This window comes from Eumetopias jubatus, unplaced genomic scaffold (genome assembly GCF_037043125.1).
Source record: "Eumetopias jubatus isolate StellerSeaLion01/CBP00866 unplaced genomic scaffold, mEumJub1_p1.0 scaffold_6, whole genome shotgun sequence".
Classification (NCBI taxonomy): domain Eukaryota; kingdom Metazoa; phylum Chordata; class Mammalia; order Carnivora; family Otariidae; genus Eumetopias; species Eumetopias jubatus.
The window spans coordinates 86,662,842-86,684,310 of record NW_028274812.1 but is presented as its reverse complement, the minus strand read 5'-3'; the positions used below and the strand labels follow the sequence as shown (position 1 = coordinate 86,684,310).

Sequence of the window (21,469 nt, the reverse complement as noted above, 5' to 3'; positions counted from 1 at the left end):
CTCCCTCTGCTTTAAATCAGGCTGGATAAATTTTGTTTATATCAAACTACTTGCTAGTCCCCAAATTCCCACCCCATAAGCTTTAACACACAGTGGCCAATGTAGGCATTTTGCCACTGACAAGCAAATTTGTCTCCTGGGCTCCTGAAGATGTCTTCCCTTTAGGCCATATACACTCCCCAAAGTCTGTACACAATAACAATATTCTCTCAACTCGTACATACATAAAATATTGGCCAGTAAATGTTATACCTGGGAAAAACTCCTTTCATGTTGCCAATGTCCAAGAAAATACTGTGTTTTTAGGAGTAAAGAGAGCAAAGTGTTGACTAGTCAAAATGATGTAACATCAATTCTTACTTTCAGGAAAGTATACAGAAAATACTGTAGTGATATCCCTATATTCTGTGACCAAACTCCTTACTGGATTTGCATTCTCAGCTCCAATCAGAGATCTAGTATATGGTATCAAAATTTGAACAAATTAAAAAAACAAAGGTTATCAAGCAGCAAATGAGTTTATTTGGGAATTGCAATTCAGGACATGCAAGCCTGGAAAGGAAAATAGGAAGTCAGGAGGTACTGTTTTAAACATTCCTTGAAGGCATTGCCGATCAAGAGTCAGGTTTTCTATATTTAGTGATTTTTGTCCCTTGGTGCCAGGAAGGACCCTTCCTGGTTGTCATGTCCCACTGTGGAAGGAAAGAGCATGATTATTGGAAACCATTTAAGGCCACATTTGAGTAACAAGGGATAGAACGGAGAACTCTCAGGCATTTCCCACTTAAAGACTCTGTCTTATCAAGGCTGTAAGCATTAGAGATCATCTTGAAATGTTGAGCCAGCATCACCCTATTGGACAGATTATTTCTGCAAAGGTTCAACAGGCAACAGGCACAAAATTTTTAAATGATTATACAACACACAAAGAGAAGCAGAATAATAAATCTAGTTTGTGGGGGCACCTGGGTGGCTCAGTTGGTTAAACGTCCCACTCTTGATTTTGGCTTGGCTCAGGTCATGATCTCAGGGTCCTGAGACCAAGCCCCACATAAGGCTCCATGCTCAGTGTGGAGTCTTCTTGTCCCTCTCCATCCTCACGCTTGTATTCTCTCTCTCTCTCTCTCTCAAATAAATCTAGTTTGTATAAGGTCCTACATGAGGAGCCCAAACCTGAAAGTAGCCAGCTAAATAGATCAGATATCAGGAATCAGGTTTTCTCTTAGCCTGAAAAAAAAAAAAAGTTCTAAATTCCAGAGTTTATCCCCCTAGCAACAGCCTAGGAAGATAGAGGTGATGGCTTTATTTTTTCCAGGCCAATGCCAAGGTAAAAGAAGGGGAAAAAGACTTTATGTTTAAAGTATGAAGTCTTGATGTGGTGTCTTGAGTGGAAGCAGTCTGCCTTGATGTCCACTATTTCTCTTCCATTTGGTTGAAAATCTCCAGGGTTCGTAAAGACCAGATGTCAGGTGCAGCCATCTTTAGCTGTGGGATGTATGTCCAAGATTCAAACCCCTGAAGTCGGGCTGTCATTTGGGTAATGAGGAGGACCTGGTATAGTTCCTTTCAAGGAGGTTCAAGGGCAGTCTTTGATCCAAATCAGAAGCATGGGAAAAATTGGAAACATTAGTTTGGAGAGTGGTAGGCAGATATTTGAGAAAACCAGAAGAATTCAGGATCTAGTACAGTTTAACAGGATTAGAATCTAATACAGACAAATGTGCAAACATGATTTTTCTCTCTATACTTCCCCTGATATTTACTAAAGATAATCACAGTAAAACTAATTTGTGTGCATTAAACTTGGCCTGACTATTTACACAAGTTTAGCAAGAACAGTGATTGACCATATAAGCTCTTTTTAAGACTGCTTTGCTAGAACCTTGTAAGCAAGGTGCCAAGTCGATTTTTTATGAGGAAGTTTACTGGCTCCATAAAGTAGCCTTAGTTCCTTAAAAACTGCCCTGTCAAATCTGAGTTTATGCACATCTCTCCCAAAATAATCCAGAGTCTTGGTAAAGTAGCCAATATTTCCAATTTTTATTACAAGGAGAACGGATTCTCATTGTATTTATGTAAATAACTAACTATATTGCCATGTGAAAAAGTACTGAAGAGTTTCAAAATTCTGGAGGGATCAGGTAGGGAGAAAAAGTAAATATTTCATCTTTGTTTACAAAGTTATATTTTACCAAATTGCTGTATTTCATAGATAGCTTTAAAGAAAAGAATAAAAGGGCTCCTTTTAATGTAGCAAGCAAAACATTAAAGTACCAGTAGTGTTTGAAAACTAGAAGTCATAAAAATTATAATCATCTTCCTCCATTCATTCAATACCATGTTATTCTTATTCCACTTGAATCTAGTTTTTACATTAGTTCTGGAAATTTTTACCCAGTTCAACTTATGATCTCAAAGTTACCAGAAACCTGCACTTTTTCTGAGCTCTTCCCATGAATCTCTTTGAAGACCAATCACTTCTGTAGGAACACTTTTCTAAAAGCATCAGAGTAAAACCATAACTCCATGTAAATGACAAAAGACTTAAAATGCCCATTATTAAAGATGTGATGCAAGTTCATTATAATGGAGTTGACAAGAAAATTTGGTTTTCCATATATTTTAAGATAATAACTGGAATTATGGCCAGTTACATTATACCAAGACATCAGATTTCCAGGAATTTCATATAATTCTTAAAATATTTATATTAATAACATTTACCTGCATAACATAACCTAAGATGGTTTATCATCACTTATTGGAAAATGCTTCTCATGTAATTTAACATATCAAATAACCCTAAAGGGCTTAATCTCTCTCTTTTTGTAAGGAGAACAAATCTATTGAGATGTTTTAGAGACTTCTTGGAAAACCCGAAGTTAGTTCAAGATCAAAAAGACTATTTAAAATTGGATTTGGAGAAATTTGTCAAAAATATCAAAAAGTTTTAAAACACTTGGTCAAATAGGATTGATGAAATAACCGTCATCCATTTAACTATGACAACAATGGAAGATGTTAAAAGGGAAATACAGAAAGTCACAGAGTTCCAGTTAAAACTTACATAATTAAAGACCTGATAAAGACTGCAAAAACAGAAAATTTTAACAAAACATAGAATCCTTTTTTTAAGCCAGATTACTTTAAAAGATAAAGAACTTTTTACAATCTCTTATCAAAAGTCCAAGAAAAATTTGTCCTTATAGTAAGTAAAAGAAAAATCAAGGTTTAATTTTACATAAATATACTATTAAAGGTTATTTTTTAAACCCTTATAACAAATTTTATCCAGCTTGATCATACATAAAAATTTTTCCCAAGATTCCTTTTTCACAGACCTTCCACAGCTTTCTATGTCCACCTTAGTCTGTCCTTTCTGTTTCCCTCAACAGAAATGTATCTCCATGCCTCATACCTTTTTTTTCCTCATACCTTTTCTAACCCAAAAACATACCCTACTTTCCTTGTATAGAGTTGTTTCCCTTATTGTGTCTACTAGCTTTAATTACATATGTTAATTAGAATCCTTACCACTTAGAAACCTTAATTAGAATTCTTAACCCTTAGAAGCCTTAATTTTTAGTGAAAACTAAGCAAGCAATTATGAACTTTTAGATTAGCATTTTTTTAGGCTGGCAATTCATGAATACATTTCATAATTTCTAGTACAATTTTTCAATGTGGTACAAAAATGTTCATTAATAAAATATCTTTTGTCTCTCTGTAAAAAGAAGCCAGAAATAGATAAACCTATGTTCAGTAATTAAGATGTCCATTTTCTACCTTATTTAGAAATGATGTAGATATTCAATGAATATCCATCATTTATTTTAACTTAGCAAAACTTTAAGGTTACCAAATGTATTAGGGAAACTAAAAAGTTTACCTAAAAACTTTTTATCCTACTTACATTTATTTTAACTTACTTATTCTTAATAATTATGTTTAGATTACCCACCAAAACGTAATGAGACGTTAGACAACTAGCTATCAGCCTAAGCTATTTTCTTGCTCACAAATTTTGTAAAAGAAATAACATGAACGTACTGCACTTTAATAAACCTCGCTAGAACAAAAGTTTTATGTTTAATGCTGAGAACTTTAAAGACACACATTTTAATTGAACCAACAACCTTAAACTAGCTTTTACATCAAATATTTTCCCAAATCATGTGAACCTGAAAAATATTTGGGTTAGTGGATGTTATATTTCTGAGAACTTAATTCATAAGTGCTTCATTTTAAAGCCAATTAAATAGGGCTCCTTTCATAAATTAACTTTGGCAGTACCACCCAGAAGTAGAAAAATACCATATCTACAGTGTTAGACAGTCATAAACACACAGATGCAAAAAGAGACCCCAAAAGACACGTCACGGTTTTTGGTTTTGTTTTGTTTTAATTCACTAATCTCAGGAGGTAATCCATTTATAAAAACTTTTGAGGATCTTCTCTGGGTTTAATAAATTATTTAATTATGGTCCACAGTTTGCTAGATGAGGAAGTGGGGGTATAGAGGAGGTGGGGGTGGTAGAGGGGAAAGAGGAAGTTGGTACTGGAGACAAAAGAGGAGAGGGAAGGGAAAAAGTAGCCTCAGAACCCCTTTTGTCTACTGTGAATTGTTTGTGTGTCATGGTTAATTTAGAAACCTTATTTTGCAAAGAGGTGATTTTAGAGTCTTGGATACATTTGGAAGACTCAGGTACCAACTAAAATAGGCATCCTATTTAGTCTGTTTAATTTTAGAGCTGTGGTCTTCTAATTTGTTTCTGAGAAAAACAAGTTTGGGAGGTCAGAAGTTTTCCACAGTGGCATAGGAATTCTAAATTATCTTTGGTTAAGTTGGTCCATTTGGCTAAGAACATGCACAAAGAAGGGCCATAGTTTTGGACACAAAAACTGGCCAGGGTCCCAGAAGGAGAACCCTTTGTAAAGAATTGAGAGGTTAGTGAATCCCATACTTTAAAACCAGAGGTTCAGCAAACAAATGAGTAGTCTTAGGCTGATGCTTTCAAGAATAAAGTCAGAGAGCTCAACCAAAAGGAAAAAGCTTGACTCTGACAAGAGGCTTACCATGCCAAAAGGAGAAAGACAACTCACAGAGAGAGCAAGAGGCTGAAGTGGCTACCATACACAGTGGCCGGGAGTCATTCATTCATCCGGGTTCATTGCCTTCAGGTCCCATTTCTGACACCATATAATGTCCACCTTAAAAATCGAACAGCAAATATTACTGAGCAGCAAATGAGTTTATTTGGGAATAGCAGAGGAATTGCAATTTGGCACATGCGCAAACAGGAAGCAAGTCCAGATAACAAAGTGGGATTTTATAGAGGAAAGGAGGAAGCTGCAAGGGGTTGTTTTGAACAAAAGTTCATTGGAGGCAAAAGAGATTTTGAAGTGGTGGCAGCTCCTCATTGACTGCAGGTGGAGGCAGCTTGCTGTTGGGAGGCTGAGGGAAAATCTTTTTCCTGCTGGTTATGCAGACTGTGATGAGTGGAAGTGCATGAGAGCTCTCCCTTCATGGATTCTTCCATTTTGAATGAGGATTTCTTCATTCATTTTCACGATAGTAGGCATTCAGTAAATTATTATGTAAAGAATGATTTAAAAATTGAAATTAGTCCAGTTTGCTTTAAGAAAAACTTACCAAACAGTATATCTAAGTTGGGGAAAAGACCAAGATAGAAAATGGACTAGGGAGGTAACACCTCAAAGAGCCACACTGGACTTCAAAGATATTTACATGCTATGGACTCAAGGAGATGAATGGCCGCTCTTAGAGGTTCCAGGAAGAGGAAGAGGTATGGAGGTTGGCTGAGGTGTAGCACTCTCAAGAAACCAGAAGTAAATTAAAATTCACTGGAACGTGATATCTATAGATAAAAAGAGGAGGTAATTTAGAAACCATATAGTAAAGAGTTTGCACCCCAAGGGAGGAATTTTTACCTAATTTGTTACTAAAAGCTGCTAAAATGTTCTGTTCTATTGTGTTCTGTTTGTTTTTTAGTGAGCAATAATTTGCTCTGCTCTGGGATTTAGAAAGGTGACTGGAGCAGTAATAGGAAGGAAAGATTGGAGTAGGGTGAATGAGAAATTTGGAAGTGACTAGTCCAGGAAAGAAAAAGGAAGAGGTCATAAAGGAAAGGAATGAAGGGACATGGCACAGTCAAGATCATAGGGGGGCAGAAGAAAGGGGACCATACGGGTCTGGGCTGGATTTCTAGTAGTATCTTTGACAGATCTAGGAAAGTCAAGCAGACATCTAGTTAGGCCAGTTTGCATTTTAATACTTTGGGGATTAAGGTGCCTAATAGGATGTTAAATCAGAAATATCAGGCAGGTAGTTTAAACTGTCTTGAAGTCTCAAGGAATTCTTAGGAGTGCAGTTACAAACATCTCAAACTGCAATAGACAATATTATCCATTCCATGTTAAAAATATATGGTCAGAGAGGTATTTATTTTTATCTTCTCTTCAAAAAACATAGAAATAAACCTTGTCACATTCTTCCATGGAATGATATAACCTCTTAAAAACACCTTAGAATGTTCTTTTGAAGTTCCTAATGAACCCCACACATCCAGTAAACCCATGCTTTTCAAACTGAGGAGAGGTGATGGTGAGCAGAGAGCACAAGAAGGCACAAATCCAGGATAATCATGCCCATTTTTGTGGGAACTTGAATTTTTAGTAGACTTAGGGGAATATGAGATAAAATATTTTATATTAATTTTATATTGTTATGAACATAGCTAAGCTATGGCATAGAAGATAAAATTCATATTACTTTCTAAATATAAAGCATACAATTTCAAAGAAATGTCTTACTAATAATAGGCCCCTCTCTGCTTTGTCCCCCATTCCCTGCAGTAAGTGCACTCTGTTAGGCAGTCAGCACAGTTTGAGAGGAAACATTTGAGCAATCCAATCCTATGCTATATCCATCTTTTCTATATAATGCTAAGTTAAACTATTGCAAATATTTGCAGCCAAGTATATCCTCGGGTGACAGTGACAAAAGAAAAAATAATACATACCTTATTCAGTTTTTTTTTTTTAGATCCTTTGTCTAAGTCCTGTGTATATATATTTATTCAAATAGAAACATGCTTGAAACATAACTAGACACTAGTAATGTCAGGCATTTCATGGGGCTCCAGGTTCTGTCTTAGGGATACTCTGGGACTCTGGCCAAGGAAAGGTACATACATTATTCCCTTTTTACAATACAGCTTCAGGAATCAAGATTAATTCCTGCAGTGTGTGTTGCTTCCTTAACATTAGTTTTTATTCACTTCAAACTAGTATTCAACAGCCCACTCTAGATTGAGGACTCCTATGCAATGCAAAAAAAAGAAGCAAAATAACCATAAGTTTATACTAGTAAATATGAACAATGAGAGCATAGGTGTCTATATTCCTAAGGCTAGAAAAAGTAATTTAGGCAAAGTGGTTTCTAAATTCTATCAATGTGATTTCCAGGCCCCATAATCTAAAATTTATAGTTGGGAGATTCTCCAACTTTTTCTAACAATTTCTCTGTTTCTAAAAGTCTACATATAGTATTGCCTACCTTATCTGTAGTTAAGACTTAAATCCCAACTCTGTGATTCACACTTCTGAATTTAGATAAGAAAACTTCCAAGCAGTTTGTTTCAAACCCACCTGCAGGCCCTTTATAGGCAACTTATATGGAAAATAAGAGAGCACAATAGGATCTGAATAGGAGGCAGGGATCCTGTCTGGGGACAATAAAAGAAGTCTCCTTGTCAGCTGGGAGACCCCTTAAATAGAAGGAGAGAAGACAAGGTTTATGATAGCCTTCCATGTTGTAGGTACCTTCCCTGGCCTATATACATATGCCATCTCATTGATTTCATTTATCCCATGCACATTTATTGAGCACCTGCCAAATATCAAACACTGTGTTAGGTGTCAGGGATACAAAGTCACCGTCCACAAGGTGTTCAGAGACAAGATATGGAGACCGGCCCTTCAAAAGATAATTGGCAGTACTATGAGATAGTTGCAGGGTGATTGATATCCAGTTTATGGGCTTGCTAGGGAAGGCATTTAATCCACCCGTTTCTTTCACCTGCTTTTCCATCTGAATAGGGCATAATCACAAGCTTGAATAATCTAAAGGAGGGTGCTCCCTGAATATGGGATGTATCTAAGAGAGCAGCATGCAAAGAGAATTGACTTTGGATTCAGAATGCCTAATCCCAACTGTCTCACCACTGATGGGAGCTTGGGAGCTTTACTTTAGCCTCCTGAGCTTCTGTCTTCTAATCAGCAAAGTGAGATAATGACTCCTACCTCCCTGGGTTATTGTGAGGATTGAGAAAGATAATAATGCCCACCATTTCTTAAGTGGCTCTTACCTGTGTCCTCCGGTGATAAGTGATGGGTATCCCTTTTTAAATCTTCAGAACAACCCTGTAAGGTTACTCTGACGGCTAAAACTGGAACTACAGGGGGATTACATTTTGTGCCTCTGACCACACAATTTGAAAGTGGTGGAACTGAGATCTTAATCCCAGTTTGTCCAGACCCAGAGCTGTTAGATTTGACATGTCCCAAGTATTTAATCTAGAAGAGTGCCTGAGAGAGAGTAGGTGCTCAAAACATACAGGTGGTTCACATCCTGATTTTTTCTCAAAGAGCTGAAATTTCATGAAAGTACTATACAACCTATCACTTTTTCTCTCATATCAACAATTAAAAGAATGCAAAGAGAGCCTCCCTGGAGTTATAAATATAGAAAATGACAGATAAGGGTATGAAATAAGCTATTTCGGGAGATATTTCTGTGCAGTTAAGTTGCTGGTCCTCTCAGGCTGGGGGTTCATACACAGCTTCAAACAGTGATGTCATAATAACCTGAGTGGAAGGGAACATTACCAAGCATTTCTCTTTATTGCAAAAGATGCGTATGTTATTTGACAGGAGTTAAAACTCAAGCAACCTGAATTTTATATATAGTGTCAATTAGAATATCTTTGTTTATTTAAAAAGGAAATCTACGTGAGTTATAGTTTTATCATCTTCAAAGGCTTTAGAAAATTGAGTTTTTCACAGAACTCGATTTCTTTGGGACACAGGATGTTTCAGTCACAAAAGAAAGAAAAAGGTAAACAGATAAAACCCTAAGGTGAGTAAAATCCAAAAAGAGCCGTCAAAATGGGCCAGATTTTTAAGCACAAAAACTTCTCATTAGGTGGTTAAGACCATCAAAGGCATGAGTGCTACAAATAAATAATTCTTCAGACAAGTAAGTAGATAAAGGGAAACCTTTATTATTTGTGAAAACTAAAACCACAGCTACGTTTTTATCCCAAAACATTGCCAGATTGGAAACTCTCCAGTATTTACTGTGACGCTGGCTTCCAGGTCAATGGAAGCGTCCCCGACTGAAAAAGCTGAAAGGTATACTTAAGTCTGTGAACAAGAAGGAATCACGCATGGAAAATCAAACTGAGCCCTGAGAGATAGGTGAGCTCTTGATTGGCAGCTCTAATGTGGTACTTCTCTCGGAACCACCAGACCATCATTGCTGTCGTGATTTCTGGCTGTGCCTAGGTGACAATTTCAAATTAGAATGACTATCTGGATGCAGATGGATTTGCAAGTAATGTTTCTAGGCAGGAAGAGCCCCAGATTTCAGCACCTAAATTTTTAATTTCTTTCCATCTTCTTTGTGGCGTCCGTGAGCTTTAGTACTCAGAGTAGCTTTCATGAACCTATGTAGAATATTGCAAGATGTTTTTTGGTTATATAACATTTGCATTCATCATATGTATTTCTGAGTATGTTCTAACAATGTAGCTCCTCAAAATAAAATACACTCAGTTCAGAATCAGCTGCTACATAGTCAGTCAGAATATGATTATAAAAACTCCAATTAACATACCCTCATTGCCATGGGATACATTTAATACTTTGCTTCATTAAACATGATTTATCCAATAGAAATATTTGGTTGCACAAGACAAAGAGTGACTTTGACTACCAACAAAAGAGAACTTTGTTGGAAGGATATGGAAAAACTGACCTTTTGGCCAGTAGACGATAACGACTTCCATTGACATTTCCACCGCCATTGACAGGCATAAGTCCCCAAGGCAAAGTCAGGACCCTGTCATAAGATCAAAGATAAATGGAGACTGCATAGACAAAATCATCACATGCCCACCTTAAAATGAGGAAGCTATGCCAATAACATCAACTATCTTACAAGAGAACATGCTCCTTGTCTTTGGAAAGGAATGATCTCACTGAGGAAAGGGCACAAGATTAAAAATTATACCAGAAATTCTCTGAATTTTAGAAAATGGAAGAGAAAGAAAAAATGAGATGAGGAATAACTGATCTGAGAATTTTCAACTTCAAAATAAGTATGTGAAAATTTGGAAATCTGCCTCACTTGCGTTTATCTTAGTGAATTCCCCTATCACTTACTCACATAGACACACCATTTGTTTCACTTATCTCAGTTCTAAAATAATGTATATTTGAGTTCTTATGTGATTAATGCCTATGTCCTCCATTCTGCCTTGAGCTATAAGAGGGGAGAAGCTCTACGTGATTTTTGCACACCACTGTTACTTCAGCATCTAGCACAATATGTGGTGCTCATGAATATGTATTAGCTGACAGAATGAAGTATCTTTAGAGAAATGTCAGTAGCGTGACTTTAGTCCTGCACCCTAGCAAAAAATAACTACATGGTAAGATTCATTATTATGAAAAACACTATTTGAAAGTTAGAGCCAGAGTTCATATTCTGATGACTATAGTTTTGTTTTTTGAAAGGTTTTTCTTATAACACAAATCAGTATTTTCATCAGTGTCTTAGGCTCTGGTACTGCATGGGAATATTTGAGTCCCCAGAGACAGAATGCATTTCGTTATGTTTGCCAGCTATGTGGTCCTCAAAATCCCTCCACTGAGTTGCTTATGCAAATCCTGCCTCTCATAAATCTCCATCAACCATTGCTAGTCAAATTATGTTTGCCTGGTGTTTCTCTGTAAATCCTGCAAATCTGTTTCCTGTACTCTCCCCAAAACTGATGGGAAGTTAATCGCTCTGTAATTGCTTGCTATGTTTCATGTCCTCATCATGAGTAATGTTGCCATGTTCTCATCCTCAACCACCTGATTCGTTAACAGCCAACTCCTAGAACCAAGAGGAGCAAAGATGAAAATAATTTGGTTAGAGCAAGATTTAAAATGTCAGAATTCTCTCATAAAAGTAGGCTAATGAAAATAGAAGAAACTAGCTAAACAAAGTATTGCCTAAACACAGATTCATTAAATTTGGCATAACAGAGAATAAGGCTTTTTAAAATATGTTAAAGATTTAATTTGCATTTCTCTTTTGCTTTTTTTTTCCTCAAGGAGATCGTGTTCTCTTCACGTGTATTTTTAGAAGAAAATTAGGCATTATAGATCTTTCCCCAAAGATGTATTTCTTTTCCAAAACAAATTCTTACTTTTGAAAATATTTGATAATTAAAACAATGGGCCAAATGTTCAAGTCATAGCTTAGGCATGAATATAATACACCTATGAAGCCCACATGAGCAAACATCAGTTATGAAGCACATGCTTTAAAATACTATAAAATCTTGCACAAACATGGAGGCACAATCTTGGAAAATCACTGAAATATTGATTTTTGACAATTAAAAAATCAAAATTGAGGAAGGTATTTTCTCCTTTAAAATAACACTTGTAAATACAGGGGATTTATTATCTTCTCTGTTACACATTCTGTAATAGAAAAAGATTCAGTCCATGATACTTACCCTGAGGTCATTTTTGTTTAGGACTCTATTTGTTGAGTTATGATCAAGTTGGGAGAAAAGGATGTAACCAAGGATGAAGAGTATTAATATATTTTTAAAAAAGAGGATTAATATATTTGTATCAGTGATTTGAGAAGCTCTTCAACTACACACATTTATGCTCTGAGCCCTAATTGTTAAGATTCTGTACCATCTCGTAAATAAATATATGAAACCTATGGGTCAGATTTTCCTTCTGCAAAACTCAATCATTATTCATGGAAAGGGTAAGATTCTAGATCTCCCATATATTTCAGACACTTTAGTGCTTTGAGTCAGCCTTAGATGGTAGTGCTTGAGAGTTTGCTCCCCCTTTAGTACAGCCCACTAGGATTTTAGTGTTATGGAAATAAAACATAAAAAAAGTAATATTTCCCATGACAAACATTGAGAGACTTGGGTGCTTTACAAGTCCAAGTTTTTAAACATTTTTTTATAACAATTTTTGTAGAACAGGTTTAACTTTGAATGATGAAAATCTTATCCAGGAATGACTGCTACATTTTTAATGCACCCACAGGAGAAAACTATTTTTTTGGTAATCTCGTAAATGGAAATAAAGCCAATTCTTCATGTTCAAGAAGTGCTGACTATGAAACAAGGATTAGATGCAGCTTATTTGCATTTTTGGTGTCTTTTGGGACTTCCTGGTTCCTGCCAAACTTGATTTTCCTTATTAAAGTGAAAATATTAAACCTTTTTGTAAAATGCATAAATCAAATTAGAAATGAGAGCCGTTCTATTCTCTTTTGCAGAAGGTCATGCATACAAGGAAGAGGCATATGGAACTGTTTCAGGAGCTGAATCAGAAATTTCAAACTTTGGACAGATTTCGGGATATACCAAATACAAGCAGTATGGTAAGTATGTGTTGCTTCATCAGTGCCTGGCACCACACTAATGATGTGTGCTGTCAGCCATTATCCTTACCCTCCAGGAGCTTTCAATTGTCTTGTGAACACAGAAGTGGCGTACATAGAAAAAAACAAATAATGCTCCGCAGTGTATTTGGAATACACTAAGAGACAAATTAGGAATGATAGACTCCTTAAGCAAGTTCTTAAGTTCTCAGTTATAAGCTTTAATTGGAATTAGTTATATATCAAAAATGTATTAGGTTCACCTGGCCCCTTCATCATCGTTAAAAGTCAATTAATTCAAATACCTAAATAGATGACTAAATTTTTCCATTTTCATTTGAATGTCTGACATTTTAAGGTCATAAAATATATATTTCTTTATAGTATGTGTACTTATAAACATATATATACATACACATATACATTTGAATGTATACTCTATTACCTGAAACTGAAGTGTTAGGTTTTTGTCTCCAGGAGACTCATTTATTTTATGAGAGGAGTTTTAGGAAATACTCTTTTCCCAAGAGTTTGGGAAACCTCAACATTGGAGGCTTTGATTATTCATTGGACCATTTGCTTCTCATTCATTCACACTACGACAGTCCTAGCATAGGAATTCATCAAATGATAGTTTGCAGTTACCATGTACATGACGCAGGCATGGCTCCAGAAAAGGCTACATAATTATTTGTGAGGGCCCTGGATCAGGAATACAAAACTCAACCAGGATCTATCTGATCTTCAGCAAGTTACCTAGCTTGGGTTTCTAAACCTCAATTTTTCCTAATTTGAACAAAGAAAACAGTAATTAATAAATGCTTCCTTTGGTTCTCAAAACACTTTCTAAAGCAGGTAGGGCACATGAGAGGTTAAGAAGCTGAGACTCAGCTATGAGAGATAGAGCTGGGACTGCCATCTGACTCAACTGTTCCTCACTCCAAATATGGTCCCCTTGTTTTGCCTTACACCTTTGCAGCCCTCCCCCTCCTCCCAGCGTCTGGGGTTCTGGTGTGTGTATATACATATATCACTCTAAGAGACATGGTGTTTGATCACCTTCTAACTCTCATGAGCCTTGGATATGTGTGTTGTGAGTCTAAGTCCTAGCTTCCTGATTAGTTAACATCAGTTTATCAAGACCAAGATTTTATGTACCTTTGTTTTTCCCTGTACTCCTCTCAGTACTAGTACAGTGCTGGTCATGGTAATTTATCAGTATGTAGCTGCTCTTGATTTATAGAATATTTCTGGTAGTTCAGTCTGTGTTTGTTAAATGAAGATTATAAGAAACACAATATACCTTAACTCTTAATTGGTCTGTAAATAATTCATGTGTATATCAACCTATTTTCCTCCTTACAGCAAGAATCATGCATTATTTGTTGTCATCAATACAATGCTGGGCAAATAGAAGACACTTATATGTAGTGAGTGGTTCTTTCTTAGCTACTCCTCCTAATACTGGCCCGTCAATTTTTAGTTCACCAGGCAAATGAGAACTGCACCATTGAGGTTAGACCTAAACACATTAGCTACTCATTTTGGAATACTGAAAGCTAACATTGAAAAAACTGAAGAAACTTCATTTGTTTAAAAAAAAAGAATACAGTTATGTTTACAAATCTGAAAGTCTTATGCGACAGATACAGCTGGCTGACTGCTATAATATGATTGTAATTTCCCCTTGTATGGTCTGGATATTAAATCATTAATGGCACAGATATCTATATCTCCATTTCCTGACAACCAAAATAGCCTACTAATTACACCACATCTCTGCAGCAGCACGCCTTTTCTAGAAAAGATTTATAAATATTTATCATTTGGGAGGTTAGGAGTGGGAAGGATAGAGTTGTCATTGCTGCTTGACTATTGTCCTAAATATCTGAGAACAGAAGAGAGTTCCTTATTCAGTTTTGATTAATAATGAACATGTGAGTGAGTTCATTATCCTTAATTCAGTCATAATTCGTGCGCCACATTGCTAATGAAATATCGCATGATTGGATAAAGACATTTTCAAAACAAAAATCTCAAAGTCTTTTCCTTTTTTTTCTGGCTACTAACTCACAACACCTGCCTAGCACTGCAAAGGATGGTAATTATGTAGAATTTGGGGAATCAAAGGGAACCCAAAAGACCATTTAGTCCATTTCCCTGCTTCCAGGCAGGACAACATCTAAATCACACTACAAAGAAAAGGCAGTTTTGAAAGAATTCTCTTATTCCGAGTGTGTCTCGCAAACTCTTCTCCATCAAGATCCCTTTCCCCCAAGGAGCTTCTCCAAATTCTTGCTCTTTTAGAATATAGAATAAACAAATTCTCATTCCCTTGTCCCCAGTATTGCTAGGTTGGAGGAAGGAAGGAAAGAGAAAATAGAGGGAAGGAGGAAAAGAGAAGACAGAGGGAGAGAGGGACTTGTCCGGAATTAACAGCTAGCCTGCTCCTAGGCCCATGAATTATGGGAGATGAATGCTAATATTCAGCTAATATTCCATTTCTATATATACAGCCTAAGACCACATTAGCATCTTTGGAAATTTCATGCATGTTGGCTTATAATGAGTTTATAATTTTTTTATTGTACAATTAACATAACTATTAATTATGGTTTGGTATTTGTATATACTGCAAAATGATCACCCAATTAATCTAGTTTCCTCCTGTCAGTATCTAAAGTTATATAATATACAATATTGTTGACTATAGTCACCATTCTGTATATTACATCTGCATGACTTATTTGTCTTAGAAGTGTCTATCTTTCAACCTCCTTCTCCCATTTCATCTTCTCCCCCCTAACCCCCTCCCTGCTGGCAACCACTAATCTATTCTTTTCACTTCTGAGTTTTGTTTCATTTGTTTTGTTTTTAGATTCTACATATAAGTGAAATCACATGGTGTTTGTCTGACTTATTTTGTAATAAGCTAATAACCTGTAGCCTCTCTACATGTTGTCACAAGAAAGGCAAAGTTTCATTCTTTTTTATGACTGAGTAGTATTCCATTGTATATCTGTATACCACATCTTCTTTATCTGTTTGTCCATCAATCATGCACTTTGGTTGTTTCCATATCTTGGCCATGTAAATAATGCTGCTGTGAACATAGGGGTGCAAATGTCTTTCCAAATCAGTATTTTAATTTTCTTCAGATAAATACCCAGAAGTGGAATTGCTGGATCATATGATAGTTCTATTTTTAGTTTAGAAACCATGCTGTTTTCCACAGTGGCTGCACCAGTTTACATTGCCACCAACAGTGCACAAGGGTTCCTCTTCCTCCACATCCTTGCCAACACTTTTTATTTCTTGTCTTTTTGATAATAGCCATTTTCACAGGTGTGAGATATTTCATTGTGGTTTTGATTTGCCTCCTTGGTTTTAAATTTATTGACCATATATGCATGGGTTTATTTCTGGGTTTTTTTTTAAATTCAATTAGCTTAGGTATAGTACATCATTGGTTTTTGATATAAAAGTTCAGTGATTCATCAGTTCAGTATAATACCCAGTGCTCATCACATCATGTGCCCTTGGAAAGGGAGGTGGGTGGGGGGATGGGGTAACTGGGTGATGGGCTCTTTATTCTGTTCCATTAGTCTGTTTTTATGCCAATACTATACTGTTTTGATTACTATAGCTTTGTGATATAGTTTGAAATCAGGGAGCATGATATCTTCAGCTTTGTTCTTCTTACTCCAGATTGCTTTGGCTATTTGGGATCTTTCTTGGTTCCATATAAATTTTAGAATTGTTCTATTTCTGTGAAAATTGCCATTGCTATTTTGATAGGGATTGTATCAAATTTATAGATTGCTTTGGGTAATATGACATCTGAACAATATGAATTCTTCCAGCCCATGAATGTGGTATATCTTTCCATTTATTTGTGTCTTCTTTATTATTTCTCACCAATTTCTTGTAGTTTTTAATGTATAAGTCTTTTACCTTGTTGGTTCAGTTTACTCCTAGATACTAAATTCCTTTTGGTATAATTGGAAATGGAATTGTTTTCTTGATTTCTCTGATAGTTTGTTGTTAGATACACACAAAAGATTTTTGTGTATTGATTTTGTATCCTGCAACTTAACTGAATGTATTGGTTGTAACAATTTTTTGGAGGAGCGTTTAGGGTTTTGTACCCATAAAATTATGTCATTTACAAATAGGACAGTTTTACTATTTTTTTTTTCATTTATTTCTTTTCTTGCCTAATTGCTTCAGCTGGGACTTCCAATACTGTTGAATATAAGTGGCAAGAGTGGGCATCTTTGTCTTGTTCTTGATCTTAGGTGAAAAGCTTTCAGCTTTTGAGTATAATGTTAGCTGTGGTCTTGACATATATATCTATTAAATCCATCTGGTTTAATGTATCATTTAAGGCTAATGTTCGACTTTCTGTCTGCATGATCTATCTTTGATGTAAGTGAGGTATTACAGCCCCCTAGTGTAATTGTATCATTACCGATTTCTCCCTTTACATCAGCTAATATATGCTTTATTCATTTATATGCTTCTAGATTGGGTGCATAAGTACAAATTTATATCCTCTTGCTGGGTTGATCCCTTTATCATTATGTAATGCTCATTGTCTTTTATTAGTCTTTGTTTTAAAGTCTATTTTGTCTGACTGAAGTATAGCTACCCCAGCCTTCTCTTGGTTTCCATTTGTATGAAACATCTGTTATCATCCCTTCACTTTTAGTCTGTGTGTGTATCTTTACAACTGAGGTGAGTCTCTTATAGGCAGCATATATATGTGTCTTTTTTTTTTTTTTAAACCATTCAGCCACTCTGTATCTTCTCCTGCTCTCTTCCCATGTGGTTTGATGCTTTGCTTTACTTTTATGTATTTACTTTAGGTCTTAACATTGTTGTGATCATGAAGCTTATATATCTCAGCCTACATATATGCCAGTCTATATTAAGTTGATAGCAAGTTAAGTTTGCACACATTCTAAAACTCTACATTTTAATCCTGCTGCCACGTTTGATGTTTTTGATGTCACATTTCACATCTTTCAATTTGTGTATCCCATTACTATTTGTTGTAGTCATTATTTTTACTACTTTTATATTCTTCGTTGGGATTTTTGCTTTTAGCACTTTGAATACATCATGCCACTCCCTTCTAACCTGCAGTTTCTGCTGAAAAATCTCCTGATATACTTATGGAGGTTCCCTTATACATAACAAGTTTTGTTTTTTTGTTGTTTTTTTTTTTTTTCCTGCTGCTTTTAAGATTTTCTCTTTAACGTTTGACATTTTAATTATAATGTGTCTTGGTGTGGATCTCTCTGGGTTTATCTTATTTAGAAAGCTCTAGGCTCCCTCAACCCATAGGTCTGTTTCCTTCTTCAGGTCCAGGAATTTTCAGCCATTGTTTTTTCAAGTAAGTTTTCGGTCCCTTTCTCTCTTTCTTCTTCTGGGACCCCTAAATATTGTTTTACTCAATGCTGTCCTATAGGTCCCTTAAATTTTCACTTTTTGGGTTTTTTTGTGTATGTGGTACTCTGTTTGGCTGAGTCCTACTGCTGGGTGCAGTAGTTCTTTATCACTAAAGAAGCATGGGCCTCAGACCTAACGGGTGTCCAGACATTTATGAACAAGGGCAAGAATCACAGTACTACTGGGAATACCATGGGAGGCCAGAGAAGATGACCAAGAAAGCCAACCTTATTAATTATATAACCTCTCAGAAATTCAGTCAGTTGTATACTGGCAGCAATACTGTGAAATTAGGATCTAGACATTCTGAGGAAGTTTAAAATTGGCCATTTTAGTTCATGGATCCATGATGCTTGATCTTCAAAATATAAATGGAAAATCACATCTGTTCCAAACATAATGAAACCCCTATTTTCAAAGCAAATGAAATAATTTACATATCCTGAATCCTTTTAGGACTGAACTAATTCATCTTTTTTCAGACTAAGGATTCCCAGAAAGCTCCTTTAAGACACAGCCTTTGTCTAAGATGGATAAATCCTCTCCATAGCTTGATGCAGCAGAATTCACACCTTTGAATCAGTGATTAATGATTCAGGTCACTGTAGTGCCCTGAAATCTTCAGCCATTCCCATTGCCTACAAAATAAATTCCAAACTGAGTGGCCTGGCATACAATGTCCCTTATGATCTGGCTTTCAATTCTGCCTATTTATTCTATTCTTTTTCACTCCAACTAAAATAAACTGGTTACTTTTCTCAGACTTGTCCCATCTGCATGCTGTCTGGATTTTTACTTCTCAGTATGACTGCCTGTTCAGCCACCCAGCCTCCAATCACACATGTCTTTATGACCAAGCTCATTCTTCTATGACAGTTCTAATATCACTTTCCTCAGAAAGGTTTATATGCTTTCCATAAAAGGAAGCCTTATCTCCACCCTCGTCTGTACCCCTGTCAGCACTTGTCCTAGATTGTAGACACAGATCTAACTATATATATAAACCTTCATTTAACTATAAACACCTTCATAATAAGTGTGATTACTACATAGTGACCATTTATTAAATACTAGGTGTTATACTAGGCCCCGTAACTTTATTTTTGCAACCCCATAACATAGGTAATCTGCATATTTTGTCAGTTCCTTTGGCCCACAATACAAAGCATAGTTCTCTGTTTTGCAAATATTAAAGTTGAGGTTCATAGAAATCAAGTAAATTGCTCAGAGTTACATTCATATAAAATGGAGCAACTGGAATTTGGACCTGTATATATCAGGCTTTAAATCTTATGCTTCCTAGTGAACCATGTTGGCTTTTCATCTTTGATTCATCACTTTATCCTCCCTAGTGCCTAATATGGCCAACACAGAGCAGCTGATAAATATTAGGTGAAGGGAGCAAGGAAGGCGGGGAAGAGTTACAAGACTATATAGTTCATAAGACTTTAGGATATTAGACTAAATCAGAATTAATCCCCTGTTCATATCCTAAAGGTTAAAAATTTTATCACGTCTTAACTATTAGCTATTGTTTTCTTGTATGTCCTCATGATTAAGGCTAATAAGTGTTAAAAACATCTAATGTATTGAGGATTTTAACAGTTTACTTTCTAGTTATGGTATGTATTTCTATAGGTTGTCTCTTTTTATCTGTACTTGAGAGTGATTTTTATTATTTTCAGTGAAACCCAGATAATAATTGCAGTACCTGTTTTACATTTCCCCCACTAATTAATTATAAGCAGTTGAAGCCTGGAATTTAGGGTGAAGGGGAAGAGATAAAGGACACATTCAGCAATTATAGTTGTTTAAGTGTTCTAATTTGTTCTAAAGAGAATTCAGTCATGATTTCCTTCTTGTTCTTTGATGTTACTCAGCATAGTCTATTACATTCAGATTCCCTCATTTTACAGAAATCTTTAAACACTTTTTAAAATAAATTTAAGTTCACTGCTAAATCTTAGCAAAATATCAGGCTATAGAAACTTTGAAGAATGTCTACTCATATTTACTGAGCCCCTACAACATGGAAGGTCTGGGTGGAATAATAATTAGGCAGATCTTAAATCTCAAGTAGTAAGAGGGTATATACTATGGAATATAAGGAATGCTGGCCAGTAGACATACTTTAAAACCCCTTATATTGCTAGATATATTTTCCAAAAAGCTGTGCTCTTTGAAGGGAAGAATGATTTTTGCTAAATTAATGTGCTGCCCAAATACGTAGAAAATTGGGAATATACAGCAGGGAAAAAAATAGATTACACAAGGGACATAGTAGCATTTTAATGTTCTAAAAAGGATAATTTCTTAAAAACTAAGCAAAATTAATGAAATTCAGTTTTATGAAATATGGCCCGTTTGGGGACTGTTTTTATTATTACATAACATGCTCCATTACATATCTTCAAATTTTATCTCACCAAAGATTCTGCCAAAATACTTCAATTTTCTACATTTAGTCTTAGCGGGAAAACTCCTTTCTACCTGAGATAGCTATACTGACATTTCACAAGATACCCAAAACAAAACATCATCTACTTTGCCTTCCATAAATTATTCAATTCCTTTGATTTCTGGAAAACTTTAGGATAACATAAAGAAGGTGTTCATCAGTTTGTTCAATGAAGGAAAACTAAAATCAAAACCACTTCCTGCAGCTGGCCACAATTTCAAATCATCTCTGAATCATATAAACTCGATTAAGGTCACAAACATGCTGTCTTCCTGGGAACTTCAACAAGCAGTAATCCTCGTCATCAAATAATGACTCTCTTCCCCTCTCTTCTCAACAGGAAAACCCAGCACCAAACAAGAATCCATGGGACACTTTCAAAAACCCCAGTGAATACCAACATTACACCACAATCAATGTCTTAGATACAGAGGCAAAGGACGCTTTGGAACTGAGGCCAGCAGAGTGGGAGAAGTGTCTGAATTTGCCTCTGGATGTGCAAGAGGGTGACTTTCAAACAGAAGTTTAGCAAAATCAAAATGGACTGAGGTGGATATAAAACAATTTATTGCACTGACACTTAAGACTTGGGAAGCCTGACATTTCTATCTGGACCGTGTGACTATCCTATGTCAGGAACTTCATGTGCCAAATGTCAGTGGTGTTTGCATATGGTAACTTCTCACTAGTCAGGCTAGTGGAGAGAGGACCAGGTGTACAGTTCTGACCATCCTGTGTTGTAAGTACCCGTGGAATGGATTTGTAAGGTAATCTTTATAGATAAACCTCAAGCAACGATTCATGTTGTAACCGCTTCATATGGTTTAGTTTTCAAAAAACTT

General features: G+C 35.9%; 1 protein-coding gene across 2 annotated transcripts in view; it reads left to right on the top strand.

The window, feature by feature from the left end:
• ADGRB3 (adhesion G protein-coupled receptor B3) overlaps positions 1–21,156 on the top strand; it is a 723,536-nt gene extending 702,380 nt beyond the window's left edge. For both annotated transcript variants that reach the window (XM_028097735.2, XM_088024325.1), the window contains 2 exons: positions 12,611–12,715; positions 20,968–21,156. In XM_028097735.2, the coding sequence (XP_027953536.1) occupies positions 12,611–12,715; positions 20,968–21,156 (294 nt within the window). The remainder of the gene's footprint in view (positions 1–12,610; positions 12,716–20,967) is intronic.
• Positions 21,157–21,469: the final 313 nt, after the last annotated feature.